We start from the raw sequence: 27,844 nt of genomic DNA on the forward strand, positions 1-27,844 counted from the left end.
AATCACCATGGTGATACATATAAACAACAATAAAAGACGGCATCATAAAAGACAAATAACGCCAGCATACTTAAGCTTTTTTTTAAAAAAGCATCATAAGAATATGAATAACCGGAACTCTTTTTGTGAAACCACTGAAAGGCGGCATACGTAGAAAGAGGCACAATAACACAATAGACAACCTGGAAGAAATACATTACATATAACAAGATAAACCTAAATACTCGTTCAGACCCCTGGGGGCGAGAGTATCAAGTCGGTCAATCCACCTGCATTCAGCACGGAGCAAAAGTAATGACCGATCACCACCGCGTTTTAAGGGGGGAATGTGATCTATAATGCGGTATCGTAGTGTAGTGATGGGATGTCGAGCCTGCGCGAAGTGACGTGCAACAGGCTGTTCACTACTACCGGAGATGAGAGCTGCTTTAATGGCAGACCTGTGGGCTGCTGCCCTTTCCTTAAAGGCGCAGTCTGTCTTGCCCACATAGTGTCTGCCACAAGGACATGAAATAAGATAAATGACATATTTCGTAGAACATGTCACCCGGTGTCTAATGGAAAACCTTTTGCCGGAATAGGGATGATGAAAGAATTCCCCTACCACTATAAAATTACAGGTAGCGCAGCCGCAGCATTTAAAACAGCCTAGTTTGGGTTTACCCAAAAAGGTTGGTCTAGTGGGTGGGAAGTTGACATCATTTTTGACCAAGAGGTCTCGCAGATTGCGGCCCCTGGTGTACGCACACATAATGGATTTATTATTTAATGATGGCAACGCAGGGTCAGTTTTAACAATCGGCCAGTGTGATTTGGCGCTAAGGCTGATGGCTGAGCTTTTTTGATGGTAGGCATTGACCCAAATCAATTTGTCTTTGCTTTTGTCAGGTTGAGGCGATGATGGCAAGGAGTGATCAGGTCTGGGTAGTGCCAAGACTTTGGCTTTGATGGTATCTAATTCCAATGGGTCATATCCACGATCAATGAATTTACAAATCATGGAATCGATGGCTGGTACTAAATCCTCTGGCTCACTGGTGATCCTATATGCACGAAGCATTTGTGAATAAGGAAGACCTTTTTTAAGCGGGGCAGGATGATTGCTGCTGGCCAGCAACATGTTGTTGCGGTCAGTGCTTTTGGAATATAAAGAAGTTGAAAAATGACCATTAACAATTTTAATGTCTACGTCCAAATATTGAACGTGCGATGGATGAATATTAAATGTAAATTTCACTGGGGACTCCGTGAGATTATGGCTGTTAATGAGGTCAGAGTGTGTCTGTGATCCTCCTGACCAGCAAACCAGGAGGTCATCAATATATCTAGTATACAGAATGAGAGCACTCCTGGTTAATGGATTAGACAAAAACAACTGTTTTTCAATAATAAACATAAATGCATTGGCTAGTGAAGGGGCCACAGAGGACCCCATCGCACAGCCGCGTAACTGTAAATAATATTTGTTATTAAACAAAAAGTAATTACGTTTCAACGTTAAGTTCAAAAGCTGCAAGAAAAATTGGATATTAGGGCCGGTGTACAAAACATTATCGGTGATGAGTGACTGAACAGCTGCTATACCTGCATCATGTGGGATGCAGGTATATAGGCTGGTCACATCTATGGTACCCAATACACAATCCTGAGGAATCTCCGGAATGGCAGCCAGTTTGCTGAGTAATGCATTAGTGTCTTTGAGGTAAGAGTCCTCTGCCTGTACACAAGGTTGTAAAAACGAGTCCAAATAAATTGATACACATTGATATAACGACCCCCGTGCCGAAATTATCGGACGACCGGGGGGCGCTTGAGCATTCTTGTGTATTTTGGGCAGGGAATACAATAAAGGCGTAATGGGATGCGTTGTAGTGAGAGCCTCTTTGGTAAGGTTGTCAATGACTGAGTTGAGACAAGCCTGATGTAAGATCTTGTCCAGTTCCCCCTTGTACTCTGAAGTAGGGTCCTTGGGGAGCGAAGCATAGGTTGACTTATCGCTGAGTTGACTGTCCAGCTCTGAGACATAATCACTCGTGTTGAGCACAACAATTCCACCGCCTTTATCGGCTTGTCTTATTACTATGCTCGGATCATTGCTTAAGGAAGTTACTGCCTTCCATTCTGCCAAACTGAAGTTAGAATGACCAGGATTGGGTTTGTTTAATAGGTTGCGGGTGTCATGCTCAAGAATTCTGCCATATTCATACATACACACATCTATACATTATAGGGGTGTGTGTGTGTGTGTGTATATATATATATATATATATATATATATATATATATGCAACTAATGCAGATAAAATAGTAGCCTGCTCCTTACTTTGCTTTGCTTTAATATTATTTTTCAGTGGCGTCTGAGAGAGGGGGGGAAGCCAGGAAAGAGGCGAGTCGCCGTTTACCGCCTCAGATGTGCCCGCCAAATCCGGACTGCGCATCATTACTGTGGTGTGGGAGGGGATGCGGTCACACGGCGGGCGCACCAACCAATGGCGGCAAAGCGGCTGTCGCGTCACCGCATCCCAACCCACGCTCCCAGTAATGCTATGCGCGGCAGGCACAGTCCGCCATTGACGGCAGCGGAACAGTGCTCCCGGTCACCACCAATTTAATTGACAAGCGGCTATTCATAGTCGGGCCGCTTGTCATAGTACTGGGTGTCAGTGCGGCGGGCCGCCTGTTGCCCACCACTGGTATAGGTGGTCCCAGGTGACTAGGTCAAATGCCTTTTCAGCATCATAGATAAAACAACCTGATCACCTGAGTCTCCCCCCCACTCCTATCTTCTGTACCACGGCTAACAGTTTGCGTACATTCACCACTGAGTGACGGCCATAAATGAATCCAGTCTGATCCTCAGAGATAATTGTAGGCAAAATGTGTTTTATTCTCTCAGATATTATTTTCGTCAACCGTTTATAATCTGTGTTTAACAACGATATTGGCCTGTAAGACCCTGGATCCTCCAGATCCCTACCCGGCTTAGGCAGCACTTTCACCACTGCTGAGTTGAAGTATAAAGGGAGTTGTTTACCCTGCAATATGGCATTGAAAACTAATACCAAGGTATCACTTATCCTAGATTTTAGTATTTTTTTAAATTCCCCCGAATACCGATCCGGCCCTGGGGCCTTGAGTTTGGATATTGCCTGTGTCACTTCCTCCATTGTAATAGGTGCCATAATACCTTCCGCTGCCGTATTGGAAATCTTGGGCATAGATATACTGTAGATGCCCAACATTTTTCTTTTTCCCCCTGGTCTATGTCCTCCTGAGTATAAAGCTTAGAATAAAATTCCCGTAGAATGTCCAAAATCTCCGGCCCTTTGTTTGTCCTGTCTCCCTGTGGATCCTTCAAAATTTTAATGAACGCGGATGGTCTGGAGCCTCGCATTAGATTAGATAATAAACGCCCATTCTTATTACCGTGTCTATAAAACTGAAAATTGGTATGGTTTATACATTTCAATGTTTGGGATTCCAGCAAGGCGTCAAATTGAGCTTTAGCTTGAGAATATATCCTTCTATGTGTTGGGGAAGGGGACTATTTAATAGTGGAATATGCACTAGTCAGTAAGTCTCGGGCCTTAAGTATATCCACCCACCTCTCCTTACGATATTTGTTGACATAGGAAATAATTTTCCCTCTCAGTACTGCCTTGGCAGCCTGCTACATCATTAGCGGATCTGTCTCCTGGTCCCCATTATTGTCTATACTCCATCCACTTGGCCTCCAAGGCATCTCTAAAGGTCTTGGAGGACGCTAGATAATAAGGGAATCGCCATTGGTGATGCGTCCCGACATCCAGAGTAGTCTCCATTAAGATCCAGATCACAGAATGATCCGACAAACACATGGGTTCTATACCTGCATCGATCATGTTACCACAGAGACCCGTGGATAGGAGTATATAGTCACTATGTGACAGAGACCCGTGGGCCGCCGAAAGACATGAATATTCTCAGTAGGGTGCAACAGCCTCCAACCATCTACCAAATGTAATTGAGCTTTTAGGAGTAGAGGATTTATCAATTGACGACCATTGGCTACTATATTGAAATCTCCTCCCACTAGTAGGCATGAATCGGCATATGGATATAGTTTGGTCATTTAAGCTAGCAAAAAAATTTAGGGAATTATTAGGGGCATAAATGTTACACAAAACAGAGCTCCCACTGTATGGAAATCTCCACTATAACATAACGTCACTCTGGGTCTTTGATACTTTTGGTGACCAATGCTCCCTGGGACCTGCGTGCCAGAATAGCCACCCCTCTAGCCTTAGAAGTAACAGAGGCGTAGGCCTCTACCTTAAACCCCAATGTTCCTAGTTTGTCGTGTTCCAAGTCGGTAAGGTGAGTCTCCTGAAGCATTATTACATCTGCTTTTTGCTTTTTAAGATATAGCAGGAGCTTCTTCCTTTTTATCGGGGAATTTATTCCTCTAACGTTCCACAAGCAAAACTTTATACTAGACATAAAACATTTAGTACAAGATAACACCTAGATAATGACACACCAAGTCCCGAATCCCACCCCCCCCCCCCTATTCCCATTCCAAGAACAAACTCCCCCATAGTGACTCTTTATGTAAGTAGTTCAAGCATTTGAATATGGTGACCCACGGCCTCTCATTAATTCCTTCCTTTTCAGGCCCCAGCCTGTGAGCCCTCTCTATGACCATGTCTGCGCATTCACTTTCCACACCTAGCAGTGATGGCAATGTGTTACGAATAAAATGGTGCAGAGTAGGTCCCTGTACTGACTCCGGGAGTACTACTAGCCTGAGATTGGATCTTCTCGACCGATTCTCCAGATCGCCAACCTGGTTAGTTAAAGAATACATAGATTATATATAGTCAGCATTATGCGCCTTTAGATCTTGCACCTCATGGAAAACTGTCCCCAGCTGTGATTCGTGTGAGAGACTCTCTGGGAGAGCTGTGTCATATGTCCCTTCAATTCAGCAAAGCTTAGCTGGAATGCCTCTGCCTGCTTCTCAAACATGGGGGCCACAGTAGCCTTAATGGCCCTCACCATGTCCTGGTAGGCCGCAGTATCCATATGTGTATCCCCTCTGTATTGTCCCCCTACCAGGCAGTCCGGGGTGCCCCTGAGGGAGTGTGTTGGGGAGGCTGGACTACCTCTAAATACCTGCTGTTCATCTTCCTGCTGGTACAACTGTGCGGCCGGTCTCTGTGCCTCTGCCGAAGTCCCGTGTCTGTCAAAGGATAAGGGCGCGGCCGCCATCTTGTGCATCTGTGTCAGCTTCTTAGCTGTGCTCGTGCGGCGGTTCTGGCGCTTCGGCATGGGAGAGAAATATCTCTCCATGCACAACGCCCTGCTTTCCCTCCTTTCCACCGCCCGCTGTGATGCTGTGACCCGGCGAGTTAGGGGTGCCGCCCGCCTCACCGCCCACGGAGCTCCTGCCTCACGCGGCTGTCTTGACGGGAGCTGGAACCGGCAGCCTGCAAATGCCTGTTTTTTAAAGGAATATCTACATACTGTACAATTTTATGTTAGCACAGCTGAAATCAGGTTTTCTCATTAACTATAAACTGGCCTTCCTTTGAGCTAGTTGAGTATTAGTATCAGTAATGGCCGGAAAAAAGAACTTTCATGTGAAATTCTAGTATTTGTTTTGTTCTTAGAAATGAAGGCTATTCCATGCGAGAAATTGCTAAGAAAGTGAACAGTGTGTACTTCTTCCTTCAGAGAACAGCACAACCAGAGTAGAAAGAGAAGTGGGAGGCCCCGGTACAAAACTGAGCAAGAAGACAAGTACATTTGAGTTGCTAGTTAAAGAAATAGACGCCTCACAGGTCCTCAAATGGCAGCTTCATTAAATGGTACCCGCAAAATGCCAGTGTCGATGTCTGCAGTGAAGAGGCTACTCCAGGTTTGTGGCCTTCTAGGCAGAGTGTCAAAGAAAAAGCCATATCTAAGACTGGCAAATAAATTCCTTGTGTTTTCTATACAAAATACATCTGGAAACGGCTCAGAGAAGAACAACTACTGTAGATTAGGCATTTAACATTATCCACTATTAGGGTTAGAAGAAGTTTTGCAGCCAGTGAAGGAAGAGTTTCTTCAGAGTTAGGGCAGTAAAGTTATGGAATACTTTGCTTTTATTAGAAAGTTGTGATGGCAGACTCAATGGATATGTTTAAAAAAGGGTTAGAAAAAATTCTAGCAGAAAAATATATACCAGGTTATAACCATAATTAATAAGGTACTATAGTGTACTTAGCAGTTAATAGGATAACTGTTTTTGGTTGTCCGTGATCCTGGTTTATAATAGATGGCTAGTAACCTTATCCAGTTTATTTACACCGCAAGAGAGCCTACAGGTTGAACTTGATGGACTTATGTCCTTTTTCAACCTCAATAACTATGTTACTACAGTATATTACCTCTTATCTCACTAACCGATACACTCAGTATCTGCATCCGGCTCCACCTCGCCCCATCTTACCTGGGTGTGCTCAAAAGCTTCTTTGGCTTCTAATACCACCTCTATGTCAATGATACACAACTATACCACTCCGAACCTCTTCCCCACTGTCCCCTTTTGGGTATCCAGCTGCCTCTCTGCCATCTCCTCCTCAATCTCTGAGCTCTCTCTGAAGCTCAGCATGTATAAAACTGAATGTTTTTCTCCACCCCACCACCCCCTTATTTATTCATCACTGTTGACAACACCATCATCTCCCCTGTTCCCCAACTCCACTGCTTGGGTGTCACTCTAGACCTCTCCTTTGTCTTCCCATCCAATCTCTGGCTCAACTGTTGTTTCCAGCTACAAAATATTGCTTGCATCAGGCCATTCCTCTCCTACAGTATAACTACACTTATTATTCACTCACTGGTTTACTGCAACATTCTCCTCACTGACCTCCCACAACATTTACGTCTATTCTAACAATTTTGATTTACATTGATCCCCCATTGTATCCTTCAACATAACCTAGTTCTGAGGCCGATCCCTGTCACTGCCGCCTTGCGTCTTGACCACACCTACCATGCTCAATTCCTGCCTTCAGATTTCATTGCCTGCACCTCATGTCACCTGTTTGTCTCCCCCCTCCCTCTAGATTGTAAGTTCCCTCTTCCCTTTTGTTCTCACAGTTCTCTTCTCTCGCACTTCAATAACAGTTATCTCCTACTCCGCTTCCAAATAGAACCACATTTTTTTCTAAGTCATAATCGTTTATCCCTACTAACGACATCCCGGCTCAAGTAGTATGCAGAATTCCTTTACTTACCTGTTGTAGTTTTTAAGTTACTGTAAAAAATAGTTCTGTGTACTCTGTATTTTGCAAATGTGTGCCATATCTAGTGCACTGTGAACCACTTGCGTCACTTAGTAAATAAAATATAATAATAATATTGACATATTATATATCCACAATCCCCAACAACATTTATTATAATAATATGTTTAGTACAAGTACACTATTAGCCTCATTTAAACACTGGGTAATGTGGACACTATGAGAGAAGGGGAAGGGGAGAGGGAAGGAAGTCTGCACAATTATGTGTTTAAGCCTATTGATAAAGGCGATGTTTCCGTAATATTATCTCTGTTCGTGGGGATGCCCTCCGAAACCACCACTTCTAAGTATATGTAGAAGAGAGAAAAGTGGTTGTAGGATTAGACGCACACCTTGAGTTTGTTTGTTGATTATTTATTAGGTAAATATGTAAATTTTTATAATTTTCTTTTCTAAAAAGAATGTCCCCTTTGTTCACTTATTTGATGAGACGAGAGGGTAAGGTCATAAAGGTGAAATAAGGAGTTGAAATCACAAACCTAGACAAATATTGTGCTCAAAGAAATTGAAAAAAGTGTAAATAGTTAAAAAAAATTCAGAGCCTGTTACTGGCCACAATTTTTATTACAGTATATGACTGGAGGACTAGTACTGGAGTCTCTTAATGAGATAGATGCTGTATTGCAACTTATTTATTAGTCTAGCCCAGTGCTTAAAGTGGTCCTGGAGAGGTGGTGGAACTCACTTCCCCGCGTCTCCCCCCCCCCCCCTCCCCCACATATGTCACAGCCAGGGTAGGTGCTAGGGTGTTCGGCACCCCCTGCAATTTATGGCCTATCCCACACACTTATGAAAAGAATGATGCAGGCTACATAATACCACCCCTAATTACCATATATACTCGAGTATAAGTCGACCCGAATATAATCTGAGGCACCTAATTTTACCACAAAAGACTGGGGAAACTTATTGACTCGAGTATAAGCCTAGGGTGGGAAAAGCAGCAGCTAATGGTAAGTGGTAAACCGCATACGCAGCATTACCACATATGTATGGGAAATGCTAACGCAACACTTGCAGTAACAGTGCGTACACGCAGCATGTATATTAAGAGCCCTAACACAGGCTGCTCTATGCATCCCCTGCATGTTACATGATTTATTTAATTAATGTGCTCATAACCAGACAAACCTTTTTTATGTGAAAAAATATCTCTGATGTATTCTGCTGCTGTATGTTAGCAGGCACATGTCTCTTCCCCCTTACACTGAGCTGCTGCTGTGGTGTGCCACCTACTAGAAGCTAATATTGTCCCTCCTTCCTCCCAGCTAATATTGTCCCTCCTCCTCCCCTGGTGAGCTGGCTTCCCCAGCACTTTGCCTGCCCCCTTCTCGGACATGCTGGCTGCCTGTCACTCTCCGGGCAGGCTAGATATTACAGACAGCTGCAAGAGATCCAATGAGTGCCAGGGGAGGGGAGGCAGCAGCCTAGAGACCTGAGCCGCACAAGATCCAATGGGAGCCAGGGGAGGGGAGACGCCAGTCTAGTGACCTGAGCAGGTAGGTAACAGACAGCCGCAAGACCCAATGGGAGGCTCAGCACCTCCCTCCCCTTGCGCCGGGCCCCGCGGCTGTCTGTTACCTAGTGCGGCTCAGTAACATGGAGACAGCCAGCCGACCAACTGCAGAGGATGTTAACTCTTCCGTCGCTGAGCTTCCGGCAGCCAGGGAAGCGACGGTCAGCACACGCTGGGCAGTGTCTGGTCTTAGATTTCATATGCGCTGGGCACATGATGCCACTGTGCAGTGCTGGGATGCTAACAGGTAACACACTACTGCCCCAAACCCACACTCGAGTATAAGCCGAGTAGGGCTTTTTCAGCCAAAAAAAAAGGGCTGGAAAACTCGGCTTATACTCAAGTATATATGGTAAAATGGTGCTCCACATAGCAAAATAACCAAAGAAAACTGAACAATGCGCTCCGTAGGCACGCAGAAAAATTTAGGGCATTACCAATTACACATTATGCCACACACCGCAATGCCCATTGCACAATATGCCACACATGGTAATGCCCAACATTTCTCTTTCGTCCAGTCCGGTGACACAGCGGTGTCACGATGGGATGTAGGAGGGGTCCGCAGGAGCCAGGCACCTATGCTTCAAAGTCTTTGGGAGCAGGCTCCTCCCTACTGCATCCCATAATGCTTCAGTTAGTTTTAGGTGCCCACAGGAGTGGGTGCTATGCTTCGCAGCTGCAGTATTTTCTTTGGATTTTTGCTAAAGATAGTTAGGTTTTTATTATTTTATTAATTCACTAGCTTAGAGCAGGTTTTCCAGTGTGTTACTTCATACTGAAGTTCACACACACTTAGAGTGCAGCAGAGGCTGACAGAAGCGTGTCCTGTCAGCTCTCTCTGCGCAGAGGGACACTTTTTACTCCCTCTGCACAGCGCTTAACCTCTCATCAATAGAGGTTTTCCTGGGCCCCGGGGGTGTCCTAACCGGCTCCTTACAGAAGGGGATATTGGGGGACGGACCCCCCGCGATGGCTGCCGCCATCTTGGAAAGGCTTAAAGACTGAAATCCCGCCATGGAGTTAAAGTCTTTTACAGGAGTCTGGTGCTGCCGGACAACTCCAAGTGATCCCATATGAAGGGAGACACACGGAGGTAAGAAGAGACAACAGTGGGAGCGGCTGAAGGGGGTGAAAGCGCCAAATAGGCTAGTCTCCCCGCTGAAGCACAGACTTGGTCTCTTCCTGCACTGTGTTTTTGGCGCCTTTTCTCCGTGCTGCGGAGCTGACGGTGATTTACTACACAGACTACAGTTTCTTCTGAGAAGCGCTTCCCTCGCTGATCGCTGACAGGAAGACAGCACAAGATAAGTATTCTGATACATTGCTCTGAGCGGTGCCTGTCATTTTACATTGTGTTATTTGCATTGGTGAAGGGTTCACTTCTGCTGCAATGGAGGAGGGAGCGCTGACCATGGTTAAGTATTGAAAAAAATGTGAAGCAAAATTTACATGTGAACAAGAGGACCAGGGGAATTTATGCCCTTCCTGTGAAGCTGTTCCCAGTGGGTCCCGCCCCCCCCAGAACTGAGATAGCTGAGCCAACCTGGGCTGTGGCGTTAGGCAGGTCTATGAATGCCTTAACAGAGGCTTTGAATAGACAGAAGGACTCCTTGTTAGGGTCTCCTGGCCATTTCCCCTCTTCTCAGGTTTCTGGGGGGTCAGTTACCTCGGCTCAGGGGGACCCCATTTTGTTGCAAGCTATGCAAGATACTGCTCAGGGAGTTCATAAAATGATAGCCTTGATGGAGCAGTTCACTAAATCCTCTGATGATAGTGTTTCTACACCACCCCTCTAACAGGGAGATTCTGAGGATGATGGTGTGTGTGTGAGGAGAATTGGAGTTGAGACAGGAGTGATGAAGCTGAAGCCTTAGCTTCTGGCATTGAGGATTTGATTGTGGCTGTAAAACAAACTCTGAATCTTTCAGATGAGGAAAAAACTCCTGCACACTGTGTCTTTAAAAAGTGTTGCAGGGACCCTGTGTGTTTCCGATCTGATGAGGGAATGATTTCTTTATTGAGTGAAGCAGGAAAGACTCCTGACAAGAGGCTATTAATGGCTAAGAAATATGCTAATATGTACCCCATGCCGGAGGAACATAGCAAGTTATGGAAAAAAGCCCAATGGTTGGATGCATTGGTTGCTAGACTGTCTAAATCCACAGCATTACCTGTTTAAGGGGGCACTGCCTTTAAAGATCCAGTGGACAAAAAGGTAGAAAATTGTTTAAAAGCTATCTTTGAAGGTGTAGGAATCACGCTGCGTCCCATTATTGCCTCTGCATTGGTTGCAAAAGCAATGGTCAAGTGGGCAGAGGATCTGAGTAGTCAGCTTCACCAAAATTCTAAATCTTTCATACTGGCTGAAAAGTTGAGATGTGCCTGAGAGTATGTTTGTGAGGCCGTTGAGGAAGGAGCTAAGATGGCGTCCAGAGTGTCTGTCACCTCTGTTACTGCTAGAAGTGCTCTTTGGCTAAAAGCTTGGGATGCTGATAGCGAATCAAAAAAGTCCCTGGAAACCTTGCCGTTTAAGGGTGAGTTATTGTTAGGTTCTGAACTGGAAGCCATTACGAAGCAGGCTACTGGTGGTAAGAGTACATTACTCCCTACCACATCCAAGAGTACAGGGTCCAAGTTTGGAGTATTCAAGCCGTCCTTTTGCTCGTCCTTTCGGGGAGGAGCATCCAAGATGAATTCCTATAACTTGTATCAAGACTCCAATATACCCTCCTTTTCTTCCTTTTCTGGATACCTTATTGATGCTATTGCGCAAGGGATACTTACCAGAGAACATCACAGCATCATTATCATAAATATATTATTTTAAAAAAATTCTTCCCTCTCATTGTTCATATTTATTTTCACGATATTATGTGTAATTTTTCTTCCCTTTGTTTGGATACCTCACTGACCCCATTACTTGAGGGATACCTACTAGAGAACATCCCAGCATGATTCTCATAAATAAATATTCCCCTCTCATTGTCCATATTCACCTTCACGATATTATGTGTAATTTTTTGGTGAAACTAATATCACCACGTATTAGCCACCGGCTCTGACCATATTCACTTAGCTGCTATACACTGCACGTGTTCTCACCCTGTTGAAATTATTTCTTATTTTTCATTGTTCTGTGTGACACATGTTTTTACATTTTCTGTATACGCACCCATTCTTCAGAGATAACTCATTATTTCACACAGCTCCTATAGTGCAACAATACACGTTCAACACAGCACATCTGCCCTGAGTATCAATATCCCGTTCCACATTTCACACATATACCTCAATAATGTGCGGCCGCATTCTTTATCACCCTCACTACAACCACAAATACGTCATTCAATGCATATTCACATATGACAGCATTCTGTCACATTCATCCTACCCACAGGTTTATATTAATATTAGAGATCGCCACCTATATCCTTCAGCCAATTTGGAAGAGTTGTGGGACATCACAGGTACGAGGATTGACATATGAACAGAGACCTTACCCCAAATCTCATGACGGTAGCACCGTAGAAAATCAAAACAAGCCAGACATGATAACCATGGCAACCTGACGCCTAATAATAGAACGTGATAGGATCAGAACGGATGCACGTCATGGATGCGCCCGCATCTGACCACACACAACCAATGACGATCGGTAACCATGCCAACCGCAAATAATATTATGCCCAGTCATATGCGAGCGGACAAGGAAGGACGCACGTCATAGACGCGCCCACCTATGGACACACGCCTAGATGTTAACCATGGCAACAACATTCAATACTTGAACTTACAGGACACCTTACGGGGGCCCGCCGAGCAGCGGGTCACACTATAGGACTGCACTTCCCGCCAGACTTCCCGGGGGTGCGTCCTTCCAGACGCATTACGATTGGAGCATACCACAGTACTAATGGTATATAATCCCTTGTAATCACTCAGGCAGGTTGGCCCTGAGGAAGCTGAAATCTGCAAAGCGCGTGCCGGCTAGCGGTGCGCGGGCAGATGTTTGTAGTTGTTTATTATTTTTCATATTGATGTGTTATTTGTTGAACTAGTGCCCTACCGCTATAGCCCTTCTAAGGGCGTTCACTGCAGCCAGCTAGGTCCTTTTGGAGGTGACTCCACGGGACTAGCACTGTGAAATTACCCAGGCGGCACCTCTATCTAGCACACAGACTCCCCTACTAGGCAGGCATTCTAGCCGATGGGAGATCACTTTTCTATCTGATTGAGTGTGTCCACAGTGGGCGAACAGCACTAGGGACAGTGGCTTAGAAAGGGATTATACACTGTGTAAATCAAGTGTATATTAATCCCCTGCCACCCTGCCACCACGTTCCCACTGATGCTTTAACCCAGCTGGCACAAGCGATATTGCGGTAATCAGAGCATCCATTAAAGAGGTTTATTAACCCGCTCATATTACCAGTATCAATAGTGGGTCTGTCAGTTAATTCTGTACGGACCAAGAGCACACCGTTCTAAGTGAAATCAGTACATACACTATACCCTACTACAAGCGTCTGCCTGCCACCTTGGTTTTAAAGTGTGTTACACCCCACCCTTGTTTGTTATTATATGCAATTTTATCTCGCAGTTCTTAAGAAATAAAATATAACTTTTATTATTCTCTTTTATCTTGGTGCACCGATACAGGACATCCTTTTTTTCTTTTTCTCATTTCCTGTTAACTCCCATGTCCGAGGTAGCACACCCCCGTACGTTTAAATGAAATTCAGAATACCATAATTCAGGGGGTCCACCTTCTGTATTATTGTGTCTTGTGCGACCCACTACACCCCTCTTTATCCCTCTTATCCTAGGATAAGGCACTTTGGCAACCACATTGCTACTTTCTCCATCATTGGCCCAGACCAGCCGCCACCGGAGCTCACTTTGCTTACATCCCTATCCGCATCACCACTTGGGAATTCTACACAATCCATCTGAAGACTCCTGCAGTTATTTCTTTCCTTGCCAAGGATCAATTATCTTCATTTGGACATTTCCCTGCGGTAACTATACCTTCACCTTGAATACTTAACCCATCCGGACATTTATCTGGAACACTAATTGGCGGTGTACTAGGAATGGACCACCTTATCAAGTAGCCCAATAGGTGCCAAAGCCTTCACATATGCTTATTAATACTGTGCAATTTTAATTTCTCTCTCATGCAGCAGGAGACACTGGAGATTACATCGGGTTTAGAGCTGGGAATGCTGGGAGCTAGGCACACTAAATTTGTTTCAGGGCAGGCTGGCTCCTCCCCTCTAAGACCCATCATACCCCCAGTTAGAAAATTGTGCCACGGGAGCTGGTCACAGTTTTTACACTGCTCCAGAAGTGAAGATATTTAAAAGAAAGGAACCCTTCCCTGCTTCACTTAAAAGTGTGGGTCCGGGTGTCCTGCGCCCTTGGTTATACCAAGCAGCCTGTCAGAGCCTCACTAAAGGCATCTGCCAGACCTTCCAGTGTTCCTGCGGCCGCCTACGAAGGGACCGTCAGACACAGACACAGTGAGTACCGCTGCATCGCGACCGCGCGCTTTCCCTAAGACGGCAGCGGGGGTCAGAGCCGCGCTTCCCCGGTCTCCGGCGGTGCACGCAGAGGTGCTCGTCGGAGGTTTAGTGACAGATGCGCGGCTGGAGCCCTCAGCAGCGCGTCGGAGGGAGCGCGGGAAGCCGCCATTTTGGGTGAGGGTGCAGGCGGGAAGAAGCCTGAGGCTGTTTGTAAGCGGCATGGCGCGGCCACAACACACACGCAAAAGCCCTGTTAATGTCTGCTTCTCCCTATAGGTGTTCAGCAGCATCGGGCTACACAGCGCAGTAGTGTGGGGAAAATTATTTGTCCCAGTGAGGACAGTACGGGGCAATAGGTGGTAGTTTTTAACCTCCAGGACCCAACACCCCAGTAACATATCTGTACTGTGTGTCCTTTTGGTGTGTGTGTGTGTGTGTGTGAGTACAGATATCTGTATACTATCAGACCGGGTTTGTGCTGAAATCATGACCAGCAAATCAAGTACCAAGGCTTCACAGAAGCTATATGTCTGTACTGTGTGTAATGCTAGATTTACACAGCACTCGGCTGATGGAAAGACTAATTTATGCAAAGCCTGCACTGTTTCTCCACCGTCTTCCCAGGCAGGTGATTCAGGGGAAGCACCCACACCAAAATGGGTATCTCTGTTGTCAGGTACCATGGAAAGGTTATCTGCAGAATTAGCAGAGAACCGTAGTGCTGAGCCTCCATGGGTGACTACTCTAGCTAGATCTGTAGACACCCTGGCTACATCCATGCAAAATCCCCAAAGAACAGCACCTGTGAGACAAAAGCGTCCTTTACAGGTTGTGTACTCTGAAGGGGAGGGTGATTCAGAGGAGGATCATGCTCCTTATAATGAAATGGAGGAGGGAGAATGGGAAGAGGTACAGGAAGTTCTTCCAGAACCTGAGCCTGAACCCACTCACATGGGAGTGGAAGCTCTTATTGTGGCGGTAAAACAAGTGTTAAAATTACCAGAGGATCCAACTCCAGAACCACAGGAGTTCGACCTGTTTGGACAAACAAAGAAATCCTCCATAGTTTTCCCCTGTCCAAACCAGGATAAATTGTTAGCAGCATGGAAGCAGCCTGACAAACGTTTCCAAATGCCAAAACGTTTTCCAGTAGTCTATCCCTTTGAAGTTTCTGCCCTAGGAAAATGGGAGACCCCACCTCCAGTGGATGCATCGGTGTCCAGATTATCAAAAAAGACCACTCTACCGGTCCCTGGCGCATGCTCCTTAAAGGACCCGTCAGACCGTAAGTTAGAGTCCACCCTAAAAACCATTTACATGGCGGCTGGGGCCCAACTCAGACCAGCTATTGTCTCTGCCTGGGTAAACAAGGCCAATGCCAAGTGGGCGGACATGATTATTGAAGGACTAGACTCAGGTATACCTCCAGAAGAAATTAGACAACTGGCGGAACACATAAAAGAGTCAGCTAACTATTTAGGAGAAGCGGCCAGAGATATCTCTTTGATATCCGCACGCATTTCAGCTAACGCAATATCCGCCAGACGAGCTTTATGGCTCCGCTCCTGGCAGGCCGATGCTGAATCTAAGAGGGCTGTAGAAGGGCTCCCGTTCACGGGAGAGGTCCTTTTTGGCCCAGAATTGGACAAGTGGATAGCCCAAGCAACAGGTGGCAAATCTGCTTTCCTGCCAACAGCACCTCCACCTGCTAGACGCCAATACACAGGGCCATCGTTCCAGTCATTTAATTCCTTTCGCCCACAAAATTCCTTTCGAGGAAGGGGACGAGGTTTCCACTCCACTAGAGGTACTCGTGCCAGAAGTAGACCTCAGGCCACTGTCACCCGTACAGAGCCCAAACAAGCTCAGAAACCAGTGGCATGACAATTTGCAAGCTTTCTTAGGAGAATCTATAGTGGGGGCAAGGCTACTGGACTTCAGAACCCAGTGGTTCTCTCTAACAGAGGACCCTTGGGTTCGCAGCCTAATTTCAGAGGGTTATCGGATTCAATTCGATTTTCCTCCCCCCACTCGATTCTTCACTACAGCTCTCCCCACTGCACAAGACAAGAGGATGGCACTTCAGAGTGCAGTAGACACCTTACTTGCGGCTCAGGTAATCATCCCAGTGCCTTCTACTCAAAGGAGCAAGGGATACTACTCCAATCTCTTTGTAGTGCCCAAACCGGATGGGTCAGTACGACCCATCCTAAACCTCAAATCTCTAAACCTGATGGTGGCCTACCAACCCTTCAAGATGGAGTCTATTCACTCCGTCATAGCATCCTTGGAACACAACGAGTACATGCTCTCGCTGGACATCAAGGATGCCTATCTTCATATACCAATATGGAGGCCTCATCAAGCTTATCTGAGATTTGCTATAGGCAAGGAGCATTTTCAGTTCAGGGCCCTGCCCTTCGGATTATCATCGGCACCCAGGGTCTTCACAAAGACACTGTCGATCATTATAGCGTACCTCCGGAACCAAGGGGTCACTATAATACCATATTTAGACGATTTACTCGTCAAAGCACCATCTCCAGCAGTACTGGAACAGCATGCCCTGTTGACGGTCCAAACCCTAACCAAGCTGGGCTGGATCATCAACTTCAAGAAGTCATCACTCCGACCAACACAGAGGATCCTGTTCCTGGGACTCTGGCTGGACACAAGAGAGAGGAGAGTATTTCTGCCGGACGACAAGATCAGCGACATACAGAGGCTCATTCGACAGACCCTGAGTCACCGTCGAGTACAACTACACCTGTGCGTAAAGCTTCTTTGGAAGATGGTGGCAGCATTCCCAGCCATAACGTGGGGGCGCTTCCACTCAAGGCCTTTCCAGTTAGACCTACTGAGGAAAGGAGCGGGCTCGCATCTGTTGCTATACAGACAGATCCAATTATCCACTCGAGCCCGCCACGCCCTATTGTGGTGGCTCCACTCCGACCATCTCAGACAGGGGCGCCGATTTGCAATATGGGATTGGATCCTATTGACAACGGATGCCAGTCTTCGAGGGTGGGGTGCAGTGGTACTTCACCTTCGACTTCAAGGGCGATGGAGTGCAGAAGAAAGTCTATTGTCGATCAACGTCCTAGAACTAAGGGCAATCTACAACGCCCTGATAGAAGCACAGGATCTCCTACAAGGGAGGTCTGTAAAGATCCAATCAGACAACGCAACAGCAGTAGCGTATGTAAATCGACAGGGCGGCACAAAGAGCCGACAAGCAATGATAGAGGTCACCAGAATCCTCCAGTGGGCGGAGAATTGGCAGGTACATCTGATAGCCATATTCATCCCGGGTGTAGAAAATCTAGAAGCAGATTTCCTCAGCAGGGAGGATCTACACCCGGGGGAGTGGTCACTACACCCCGAGGTGTTTCTGGAACTCACAGAGAGATGGGGAACTCCCGAAGTCGACCTAATGGCGTCAAGAAAAAATCATCTCCTGCCAAGGTACGTAGCAAGAACAAGAGATCCAGGGGCCATAGCAACAGACGCATTGGCAATTCCATGGACGTTCAACCTGGTGTATCTATTCCCACCTCTGCCCTTACTGGGACAGGTGCTAAAGAAGCTAAAAAGGGAAAGAACACAGGCAATTCTAATCGCTCCGTTTTGGCCACGGAGAAGTTGGTTCTCGGACATCCAACAAATGCTAGCCGATCAACCATACCCTCTACCGCAGAGACACGACCTTTTGCTACAAGGTCCATTCCATCATCAACACCTAGCCTCCCTCCATTTGACGGCGTGGCTATTGAATCCGACGTCCTGAAGGAAAAGGGGATTCCAAGGACAGTCATCCCCACTATGTTAAAGGCGCGCAAACCATCTTCAGCTGCTCACTACCATCGCATTTGGAGATCGTATGCCGAGTGGTGCACAAGCAAGAGGTGGCCGTTTCGGATATTCAAATTATCCAGGCTCTTACTATTCCTTCAAAGAGGCCTAGACGGTGGCCTCCGCCTAGGGTCACTTAAAGTACAGATCTCTGCACTGTCGATACTATTCCAAAGGAGGTTGGCCCTCCTTCCGGAGATTCAAACTTTCTTACAGGGGGTTCTTAGGATACAACCTCCCTTCGTTCCACCGGCTCCGCCGTGGGACTTAAATTTAGTCCTGGCATTCCTACAATCAGAAATGTTCGAACCTCTGGAAGAGGTTCCGTTAAAATCTCTAGTCTGGAAAACTGTACTCTTGCTCGCTTTGGCATCAGCACGGCGTGTATCCGAGCTGAGTGCACTATCATGCAAAGCACCATATTTAGTATTCCACGAAGACAGAGCAGAATTGAGGACTCAACCGTCTTTTCTACCTAAGGTAGTGTCCTCTTACCACATAAATCAACCGATAGTAGTCCCTTCTTTCCAAGGTGCTCCTACGTCTCAATCTTCCTTGGACGTAGTTAGAGCTCTTAAGATTTATGTCAAAAGAACTGCACAGATCAGAAAATCGGATTGTTTGTTCGTTCTATACGATGCTTTCCGCAGAGGATGGCCAGCGTCAAAGCAGACACTGGCCAGATGGATTCGGCTGACCATTCGGCAAGCATACATCCATGCTGGAAAGACTCCGCCGTCAGTGGTGACAGCACATTCAACCAGGTCAGTAAGTACTTCTTGGGCTGCCAGGCGAGGGGCTTCTGCATCTCAGCTTTGTAGGGCAGCCACATGGTCATCAGTGAACACGTTTGTTCGCTTTTACAAATTTGACACCTTTGCAACACCGGCGACAAATTTTGGTCGGTTGGTGTTACAGGATCCACAGAGCTCACCCGCCCGGGGAACGGTCTTTGGTACCTCCCCGATGTAATCTCCAGTGTCTCCTGCTGCATGAGAGAGAAAAGAGGATTTTGGTACTCACCGATAAATCCATTTCTCTGAATCAGCAGGAGACACTGGACGCCCTCCCAGCTCTTGATCCTGTTGGTTGTGGGGCCAGTTCAGGCCCGGTCTGTTCATAAAGTTAAATATGACTGTTGTATGCAAGTTGTTGTATTCTAGTTGTATAATTATGTTTTTTCGTTACCATCTCCTCGAGTAGGACAATTTCCTAACTGGGGGTATGATGGGTCTTAGAGGGGAGGAGCCAGCCTGCCCTGAAACAAATTTAGTGTGCCTAGCTCCCAGCATTCCCAGCTCTAAACCCGATGTAATCTCCAGTGTCTCCTGCTGATTCAGAGAAATGGATTTATCGGTGAGTACCAAAATCCTCTTTTGTGTTTATTAAACCCTGTCAATTTTTTCTATTTACTGTCTAGCGCTACTACTTTTCCTTTTTTAGCTTGGTTTTGTTAAAGGGACTCTCACCCCCTTTCTTAGTAGCCGCACTACAAATCACCCCATCAAAAGCGCCTAATAGGTTGGTACCACAACCACTTTTTCTTGCTGACTATACACGTGCCTACACCAGTTCCTGACATTAGTAGCACTGACAACACACGTGCCCACACCAGTTGCCGACATTAGTAGCGCTGCCTATACAAGTGCCCACACCAGTTGCTGACATTAGTAGCACTACCTATAGACATGCCCACATCAATTGCCGACATAGTACACTCACTCTTTAGTATCCTGGCAGCTCATCCTCTCCTGTGTCCACTGTCTTCAGTCTTGCTCCCTCGTAGCTCCGCCCCTTTTCATCCGTACTGCTGACCAGTGAGTGACATGATGTTTAGGAGCCTGGAGGGAGCTCTGTGCCTCCAGGCTCGGCAGCCACAGAGACAGCAGGGGATGCACAGCAGGGACAGCGCCTCTCCTGCCTGGCGCCTACCTGCTTTGCATCCTCTGCTGAGTGGGTAGCGCTGGCCCTGAGTTTACTAGCCATACTGATTGCACTAGATTGGCCCAGGAGGTCATGCTACTCAGACATACTTAGATTGCCGATGGACTCGTGGAAACTACCTCTTCATCTGGATTTGCTAAGACAAGGACTGTTCCTACAGCTGGACCTAGCTCGTCTCAATTTGACGGCATGACTTATGAGACCTCCTTATTAAAAAAGAAGGGCTTATCGGAAGCGGTTATACAGACCATGCTCAGGGCTCAAAAACCGGTGTCAGCAGCCAATTACCATCGGGTCTGGAAGATTTACATCAGGTGATTTGAACGACAGAGAGTTCACACATCTAGGTTAAGGATAGCAAGGCTCCTGGAGATTCTACAGGATGGCCTTTCGTCTGGACTTAGCTTACAGTCTTTGAAAGTGCAGATTTCTGCACTATCCATTTTCTTTCAAAAAAGGGTGGCTCTGTTACCAGAGGTTCAGACTTTTTTACAGGGTGTGACCAGGATTAAACCCCCATACAGACAGCCAGTGGCACCGTGGGATTTGTCTCTTGTTCTGTCTGTGTTGCAAAACCTCCTTTTGAGCCACTGAGATCGGCTGATCTCAAATATGTTTCTTGGAAACTTGCCTTTTTATTGACCATTGCCTCAGCTAGGCTTGTGTCAGAGTTGGGTGCCTTGTCCTGCAAGTCACTGTTTTTGATTTTCCATGATGACAGGGCTTTGCTCAGAACAGTACCTAATTTTCTACCTAAGGTAGTATCCTCATTTCATTTAAATCAGGACATTGTTCTCCCGTTTTTTTTCCCCGTCTGAGGGAACGAGCAGCATGTTGTCGCCGGCATTACTGTGGTGTGGTTTGGCACTGTTCTGTGCTGGCTGCAGTGTACCCGATAAGACACTGCCAGGTAGATGCCAGAGAGACCATCCTGGAGAAGCAGCTGCAGGGGGTGGATTCCCCCACCCACTTGAAACTTGTATGCTATTACATCCTGCCACGGGTGTCAGAGAGAGTGGACACAGAGAGGAGGAGAGATAAAGAAAGATAGATGGATGTAATGGAAAGAGAGAGGGTATCAAGAGAGAGACAGGGAGGAGAGCAAAAGAAAGGAGTGGGAGGGGGAAGCAATAGAAAGGGTTTGAGGGAGAAGAAAATGGACTCAAACCTAAATCCTAGAGTCCTAGATAACGTCCTTCATTGGTCACTCGTGCAATGAATAGATATGGCACAAATAAGTTATTCTTATAATTTCTTTAGTGTTACAATAGAGGGGGGGGGGGTTACCAGGAATAGAGGGGTAGTGGTGGCCAGGGAGGGAGAAAGAGGGGTAGTTGCTAGGTATAGAGAATGAGAGGAGTAGAATGTCAGGGAGAGAAATAGCGGGCAGAAAGATAGTAAGAGAGGGGGCAGAGAGCACTACGTGTGCAAGCATTAGGTCTGCTGGACTTCGGTGGGATAAATCTTCCGCTCCATCTTTATATTATATGGGGGCCACAGTCCGGGGAGTGGAGCGCTGCTCCGCGTGTACACAGCAGATCTCCTGGAGAGCAGCTCTCAGGTCAGGTGTATGGGCGATGGAGACAGCCGGATAGTGCAGTAGCCATCCTGCTGCCATTTCAAATGTAGTGCTGCCCTGCACATCAGTGCTCAACAGCCAATCAGGGGGGCCATGGCCTGGCTGCCGGTAAATATACTCTGATTGGCTCTGACTCGCAGCAGCAGCACCTTGCTTGCAAATGCAGCTGGATGCTGTTTAGATGGCTGCCCGGTTCCTTCCTTACTGAGGCGCAGACTACTCTGCATAATGGTCAGGCTTTACAGACAGTGGGGCAAGGTGACCTGACGGAGTCGGAACCGTTCCGCCTCCAAAATGTAACTGACAGAACGCAGTTTCGCCCCGTTCAAGCTCACTTTAACCCCTGATAGCCTTATTTCACATTGAGCTCAGACTAGTCTTTCCTGGGGAGTTTGTATTGCTTACAATTGTTTCTCTTCTTGGAGTCCAAGACAGAAACAAAATTTTAATTGTATCTATCCTTTCTTATTGGATATATGAGTGGGAGACCTTTCATATGACCCATTAAAAGTATATGTGTCACTGGGTTTTATTTTGTTTGAGGGTTTGGTTTGAGTTTTGTTTGAGGGTTAGTTTGGTATTTAGCAAAGGGTTAGGTTCAGTGGGTAATAGGGTGGTCTGTGTGCTTTCTATTGTTAATTCCCGTTAATTGGTTAACATTTTTATTTTCAACATATGTTCTTTCTTTGGTATTGATATATCTACCACAAGGGTTCCACATAGATTGGTGTCAGTGATTATTAATATTTGCCACAGTGTGTGTGTGGGCAAACATTGGCAGTAGAGCTGGCACACAATGTGTGTGTGGTCGGCACAGTTTTTGTGTCATTTATTCACCATGTTTTAATGGGTTGATGGTTTTATTTGCAACATACATTTTTCTAGTAGGTGTGGCGAATATTAGAAATATATTAGCATTAGTACTAGCACGGTTTAATATTGGTTTGTTCACCATATTATTGTGTCACTTCAGTTTTGTGACCTGTTGGTGGATGTCAGCTAGGTTGGTGTTACCACTATGTATACATTTTTCACCTTGTTTTACATAGGCAAGTGATCATGTTTATTCCACCCTTATGCGTGCATAGTCTACCATCACTTAGGTGATTAGACCCAGCTGCTCCGTTCCCCAACCGCAGTATAACCTGCATCCAACAGGTGATAGATATCTGGATAAAATGAGAAGGGGCACTCAATAGTGCATAAAACATTTTAAAACATTTGCATGCACTATCGAGCACCCGTTCTCATTTTTCCAGATATATATATTTATTTATGTGTGTGTGTGTGTCTGTATCATTTGAAATGATTAATGTGACATATGATTCTTTTCTAGAGTCTTCAATGTTGATTTATGTCGAAACAACTAACTGGACACACACAGTTATCAACGTAAGTTTATCTAAGTTCCTGAGAATGAACTACAGTATGAATAAGTTAAAATGATCCCACTAGGCAGACTCATTGTGTCTGTCAGAGATTCTTTATTTCAACGTACATCGGTATATGTTGATAACTTACTCCAGCCTTGTATCCGTGGTTATCCGTGGATACAAAAGTATCTTTGTATACGACATCATGACTAAACAAATTGCTGTTAATTCCATGATTGGAAGAAGATCCATGCTAACCATGGCTGCTAACCATAAACGTGAGTGATTCTGCATGAAGAGGGACTCTTGAATGAAGAGGGACTCCTGGCTGTGGAACCATTTTTGTTGAATAACATCTTATATGAGGGACCAAAGGGGTCTTTAATTTTTGAGTTATTGATACTTAATTCTTACCCTAAAAAATTTGTATATAAGGATGTACCAAAAGTTGTGGGGAGGGAGACCTAGGTCAGCCCCTAGTTTATTGTTTTCTGTTATAATTTATTTTATTTTTACAGGGGGTGCAGCCTCAGACTATTAGGTTAAGCGTAGAAGAGGAGAGAACAAAGAAAGAGTCTGTTTCTGGCGCACTGGAAATAATAATGAGTATTTAAAATATAACTTTTATTAGTTAGTACTAAAATTGTGTTCTGTTGCCACAGCGAAATTTTAAAAACTGTTCGTAGATAAAGTGTGAAGAAAGAATAATTTAAAATAAACTGTGTCCACAAAAACGACTGGGTATGTGTGTTTTTATGATTTCCTTTCTTATTTAATCACAAGAATAGTAGGTTTAAGTAAAATACCTGAGTATTTGCAATATAGATTTGGTTGATTAGATACTTTGTATTGCTATAGCTAGCCAAAAGTTCTGAGCTTCGTTACTGTTGCTCTTTTTAATGTAACGTTTTTGGTTTCACAGGATATATTGGCTCAGTGCCCAGTTTCTGATCAAACACCTTTCTCACTGGAGTATATGTACTATTCACGAGTAGTGATTTATGTGCATAATGGGCAGTTATTTGCATATGAGTCTGTTGGTGCAGTTCAGTGGATTGTGTAATAAACAAGTTTAATAACTGTGTTCCAATACTGCCTGTGGGGAGGCTGATGTGTATACTGCCACACATATATATAATCACAGTGTTGTCCTCTTCCCGGACTGTACTGTTACATCTCAGTCTGTTTTATTGGCCACCCCAATTTATTTCTTTATTATTATTATTATTATTATTATTATTATTATTATTATTACCAGTTATATAACTACCATTGCACTATTAGGCATTTATTTGCTCTTTGCAGTGCATCTGGACCGATGCTGCCTGCTATTTAGCTAATATATTTATTTTTCTGGAGGGTTGTAAACCAACTATTATTACTCCATGGGTGAAACCAATTTTATTAGTGTATGTTTATTGACATATATACATTAGTACAGTATCAATGAAATACAGGCTGTATTTATCAAGTCCTAGCCCATCCTGCAAGTCACAGTTTGTTTTAGCTGTTTACAAGCTGTGACTTGCAGGACTTGGATGAGTATTTTAAATATTCATTATTATTTCCAGAAACAGACTCTGTCTTTGTTCTCTCCTCTTCTATATATCTATATATATATATATATATATATATATATATATATATATATAGGGCTGGGGGAGACAAAGGCACTCGGAGGCTTGTTTTATGTAGCAAAATGTGGACCAATTTTAATCCAGAAAAGGTGCTGAGCCTGTCTACGTTTCGGGGGTCAAGCCCCCGTCGTCAGGACAATGCGGCTGGTGAATAACAACATATACAACAAGTGCAAACATATATAGATGCATAATCAGTACAAACTTACCCCCACTCCGGCAACACCCCACACGTGAGCTTCACGGCTGGTCTTCCGGTATCAGGCGCCCTGTGATGACGTCACCACGTCAGGCTACGTCCATCCTCAGGTGCAACAGTACAGCCCCCGGCCGGCTGATCACGTGGGAGCGCTGTGAAGAGGGCATACAGAAAAGGGCAACTTTAAATACAATTCAAAACCAAATCATGTGTACATATCACTAAAGGCATCCTAATAACACACAATCCTAGGAGGATGCGAAAATAAAGTGAACAAACTAAATCAAAAACGAAGTGAAGGATATGTGAAACACAAAACATGACTGCCATCTAGTGTTTCACATATCCTTCACTTCGTTTTTGATTTAGTTTGTTCACTTTATTTTCGCATCCTCCTAGGATTGTGTGTTATTAGGATGCCTTTAGTGATATGTACACATGATTTGGTTTTGAATTGTATTTAAAGTTGCCCTTTTCTGTATGCCCTCTTCACAGCGCTCCCACGTGATCAGCCGGCCGGGGGCTGTACTGTTGCACCTGAGGATGGACGTAGCCTGACGTGGTGACGTCATCACAGGGCGCCTGATACCGGAAGACCAGCCGTGAAGCTCACGTGTGGGGTGTTGCCGGAGTGGGGGTAAGTTTGTACTGATTATGCATCTATATATGTTTGCACTTGTTGTATATGTTGTTATTCACCAGCCGCATTGTCCTGACGACGGGGGCTTGACCCCCGAAACGTAGACAGGCTCAGCACCTTTTCTGGATTAAAATTGGTCCACATTTTGCTACATAAAACAAGCCTCCGAGTGCCTTTGTCTCCCCCAGCCCTATAGTTGTCTGCTGCATCCCATGCAGCTTTCTGACCTATGGCAACGGAGCAAGAACTTTTCCCCTGCAGCAGAAGCAAGTCCTGAGTGACGGTTCTCTCCCCTCTTTGCTATATATATATATATATATATATATATATATATATATATATATATATATATATATATATATAAAGATGTATTTTACCTAGAAAACTTTGGGTGTGCAGTGGTCTCTCCCTCATTTGCAAAAATGTATATGTTTGATGTAGAGATTAAATTTTTCTTTTCAGATGGATTGTGTCTAATCCAGATCTAAAACTGGGGGATACACAGTTAATGCCATGTTTCAAGAAATTTGCGTGATATGTTAGTAAAAACTTATACCTCTGCCACCACAAGAGTCACTAGAGCAAAAATATTGGGTTGTTTGAGATGTACCTGTGTGACGTGCAGATTCCTTATACTGGGGACAATATTTTATCATCCCCAATCTGGTAAACTATTAACTATTACATACGTTAACATGTAATTCCAGGTACATTATCTACCAACTTATTTGCCCTTGTGGCTTAAGCTATATCGGAATAGAAAAGATAGTGAATTTGAAAGGTCAGCGCTCAGAGGTAGCTATGTTACAAGGTGGATAAACCTTTATATACTTACACAAAATCCAATACAGATTGACTAGAATCACAGGTTGATGTAATAAAGGTCATAGGTTTTCAGGTCCTTCTTTTCTCCCCTATGAGATATGCAGGGGAGACAGAATACAACACAACATAGTGCAGATCAGTTGAGTTTAAAATAATTTAATAAATGAAGCGCACTTACAATAGAGTGACTTTGATAAAAGCATAAGACAGGTACTCCTCAGGCAAACAGCAGGCATAAGATGTTCAGTTCCTCCAGTCTGGATTCCCCGCTCTGGAAACAGGCAGCCACAGTCCAGGGGTTCCACACCGCAAGCCTTTTAGGATGAACGAGTCCACAATACAAGCATGAACACGCTTAATGCGTTTCGGAACGTATTCCTTCTTCAGAAGCGTGTTTTTTCAAATGTCCACATGCAGCTATATATACACACATGTTTAGTCCTATACCGCTGAAATAAAACGCCGCTAATCAATCAATTGATTGTACACAGTTTCCGATTTTTTTGTGAAATACATCTATTGTGCCTTATATATATAGTTTCAGGAAGCATTGGAACGCAAGCGGCGCTCTCAGGAATGAGGTGGAACGCAAAAAGATAGAGTTCCGGGTTTTGATTAATGGGTGGTGACGTATGTCAGCCTATTAAGGTGCACCGTTACTAACAGACGGAACCAGGAGAAAGGGATACGCTGGTGGTGCCGTCTAGAATAAGGTGATTAAAAAAAACATTGAGTTCCGGAACCAATTGAACAGGTGGTGACGTGTTTCCAGTTATTTGGAACGCACGCCATGATTTTTACATGGAAGTCGGAAGTTGTACGCCGATTAGCAGTGTTTTATTTCAGCTGTACAGGACTAAACATGTGTGTATATATAGCTGCATGTGGACATTTGAAAAAACACGCTTCTGAAGAAGGAATACGTTCCGAAATGCGTTAAGCGTGTTCATGCTTGTATTGTGGACTCGTTCATCCTAAAAGGCTTGCGGTGTGGACCCCTGGACTGTGTCTGCCTGTTTCCAAGAGCGGGGAACCCAGACTGGAGGAACTGAACATCTTATGCCTGCTATTTGCTTGAGGAGTACTTGTCAATCAAAGTCACTCTATTGTAAGTGCGGTTCATGTATTAAATTATTTCAAACTCAACTGATCTGCACTATGTTGTGTTGTATTCTGTCTCCCCTGCATATCTAATAGGGGAGAAAAGAAGGACCTGAAAACCTATTACCTTTATTACATCAACCTGTGATTCAAGTCAATCTGTATTGGATTTTGTATAAGTATATAAGGTTTATTCACCTTGTAACATAGCTAACTCTGAGCGCTGACCTTTCAAATTCACTATCTTTTCTATTTTGGTGTATCTTTTCAGTAGTTCAAGGTATTTCTGCTGAGTGAATTTGTGTCTAGCTGCATT

At 45.0% G+C, this 27,844-nt stretch overlaps 1 protein-coding gene across 1 annotated transcript in view; it reads left to right on the top strand.

Annotated features, from left to right (window-relative positions):
• PGAP1 (post-GPI attachment to proteins inositol deacylase 1) overlaps positions 1 to 27,844 on the top strand; it is a 466,817-nt gene that overhangs the window by 165,225 nt on the left and 273,748 nt on the right. Inside the window, exon 9 of the mRNA XM_083153565.1 lies at positions 23,090 to 23,145. Within this exon, the coding sequence (XP_083009691.1) occupies positions 23,090 to 23,145 (56 nt within the window). The remainder of the gene's footprint in view (positions 1 to 23,089; positions 23,146 to 27,844) is intronic.

Source organism: Crinia signifera, chromosome 7 (assembly GCF_055691185.1).
Source record: "Crinia signifera chromosome 7, ASM5569118v1, whole genome shotgun sequence".
Lineage (NCBI taxonomy): Eukaryota > Metazoa > Chordata > Amphibia > Anura > Myobatrachidae > Crinia > Crinia signifera.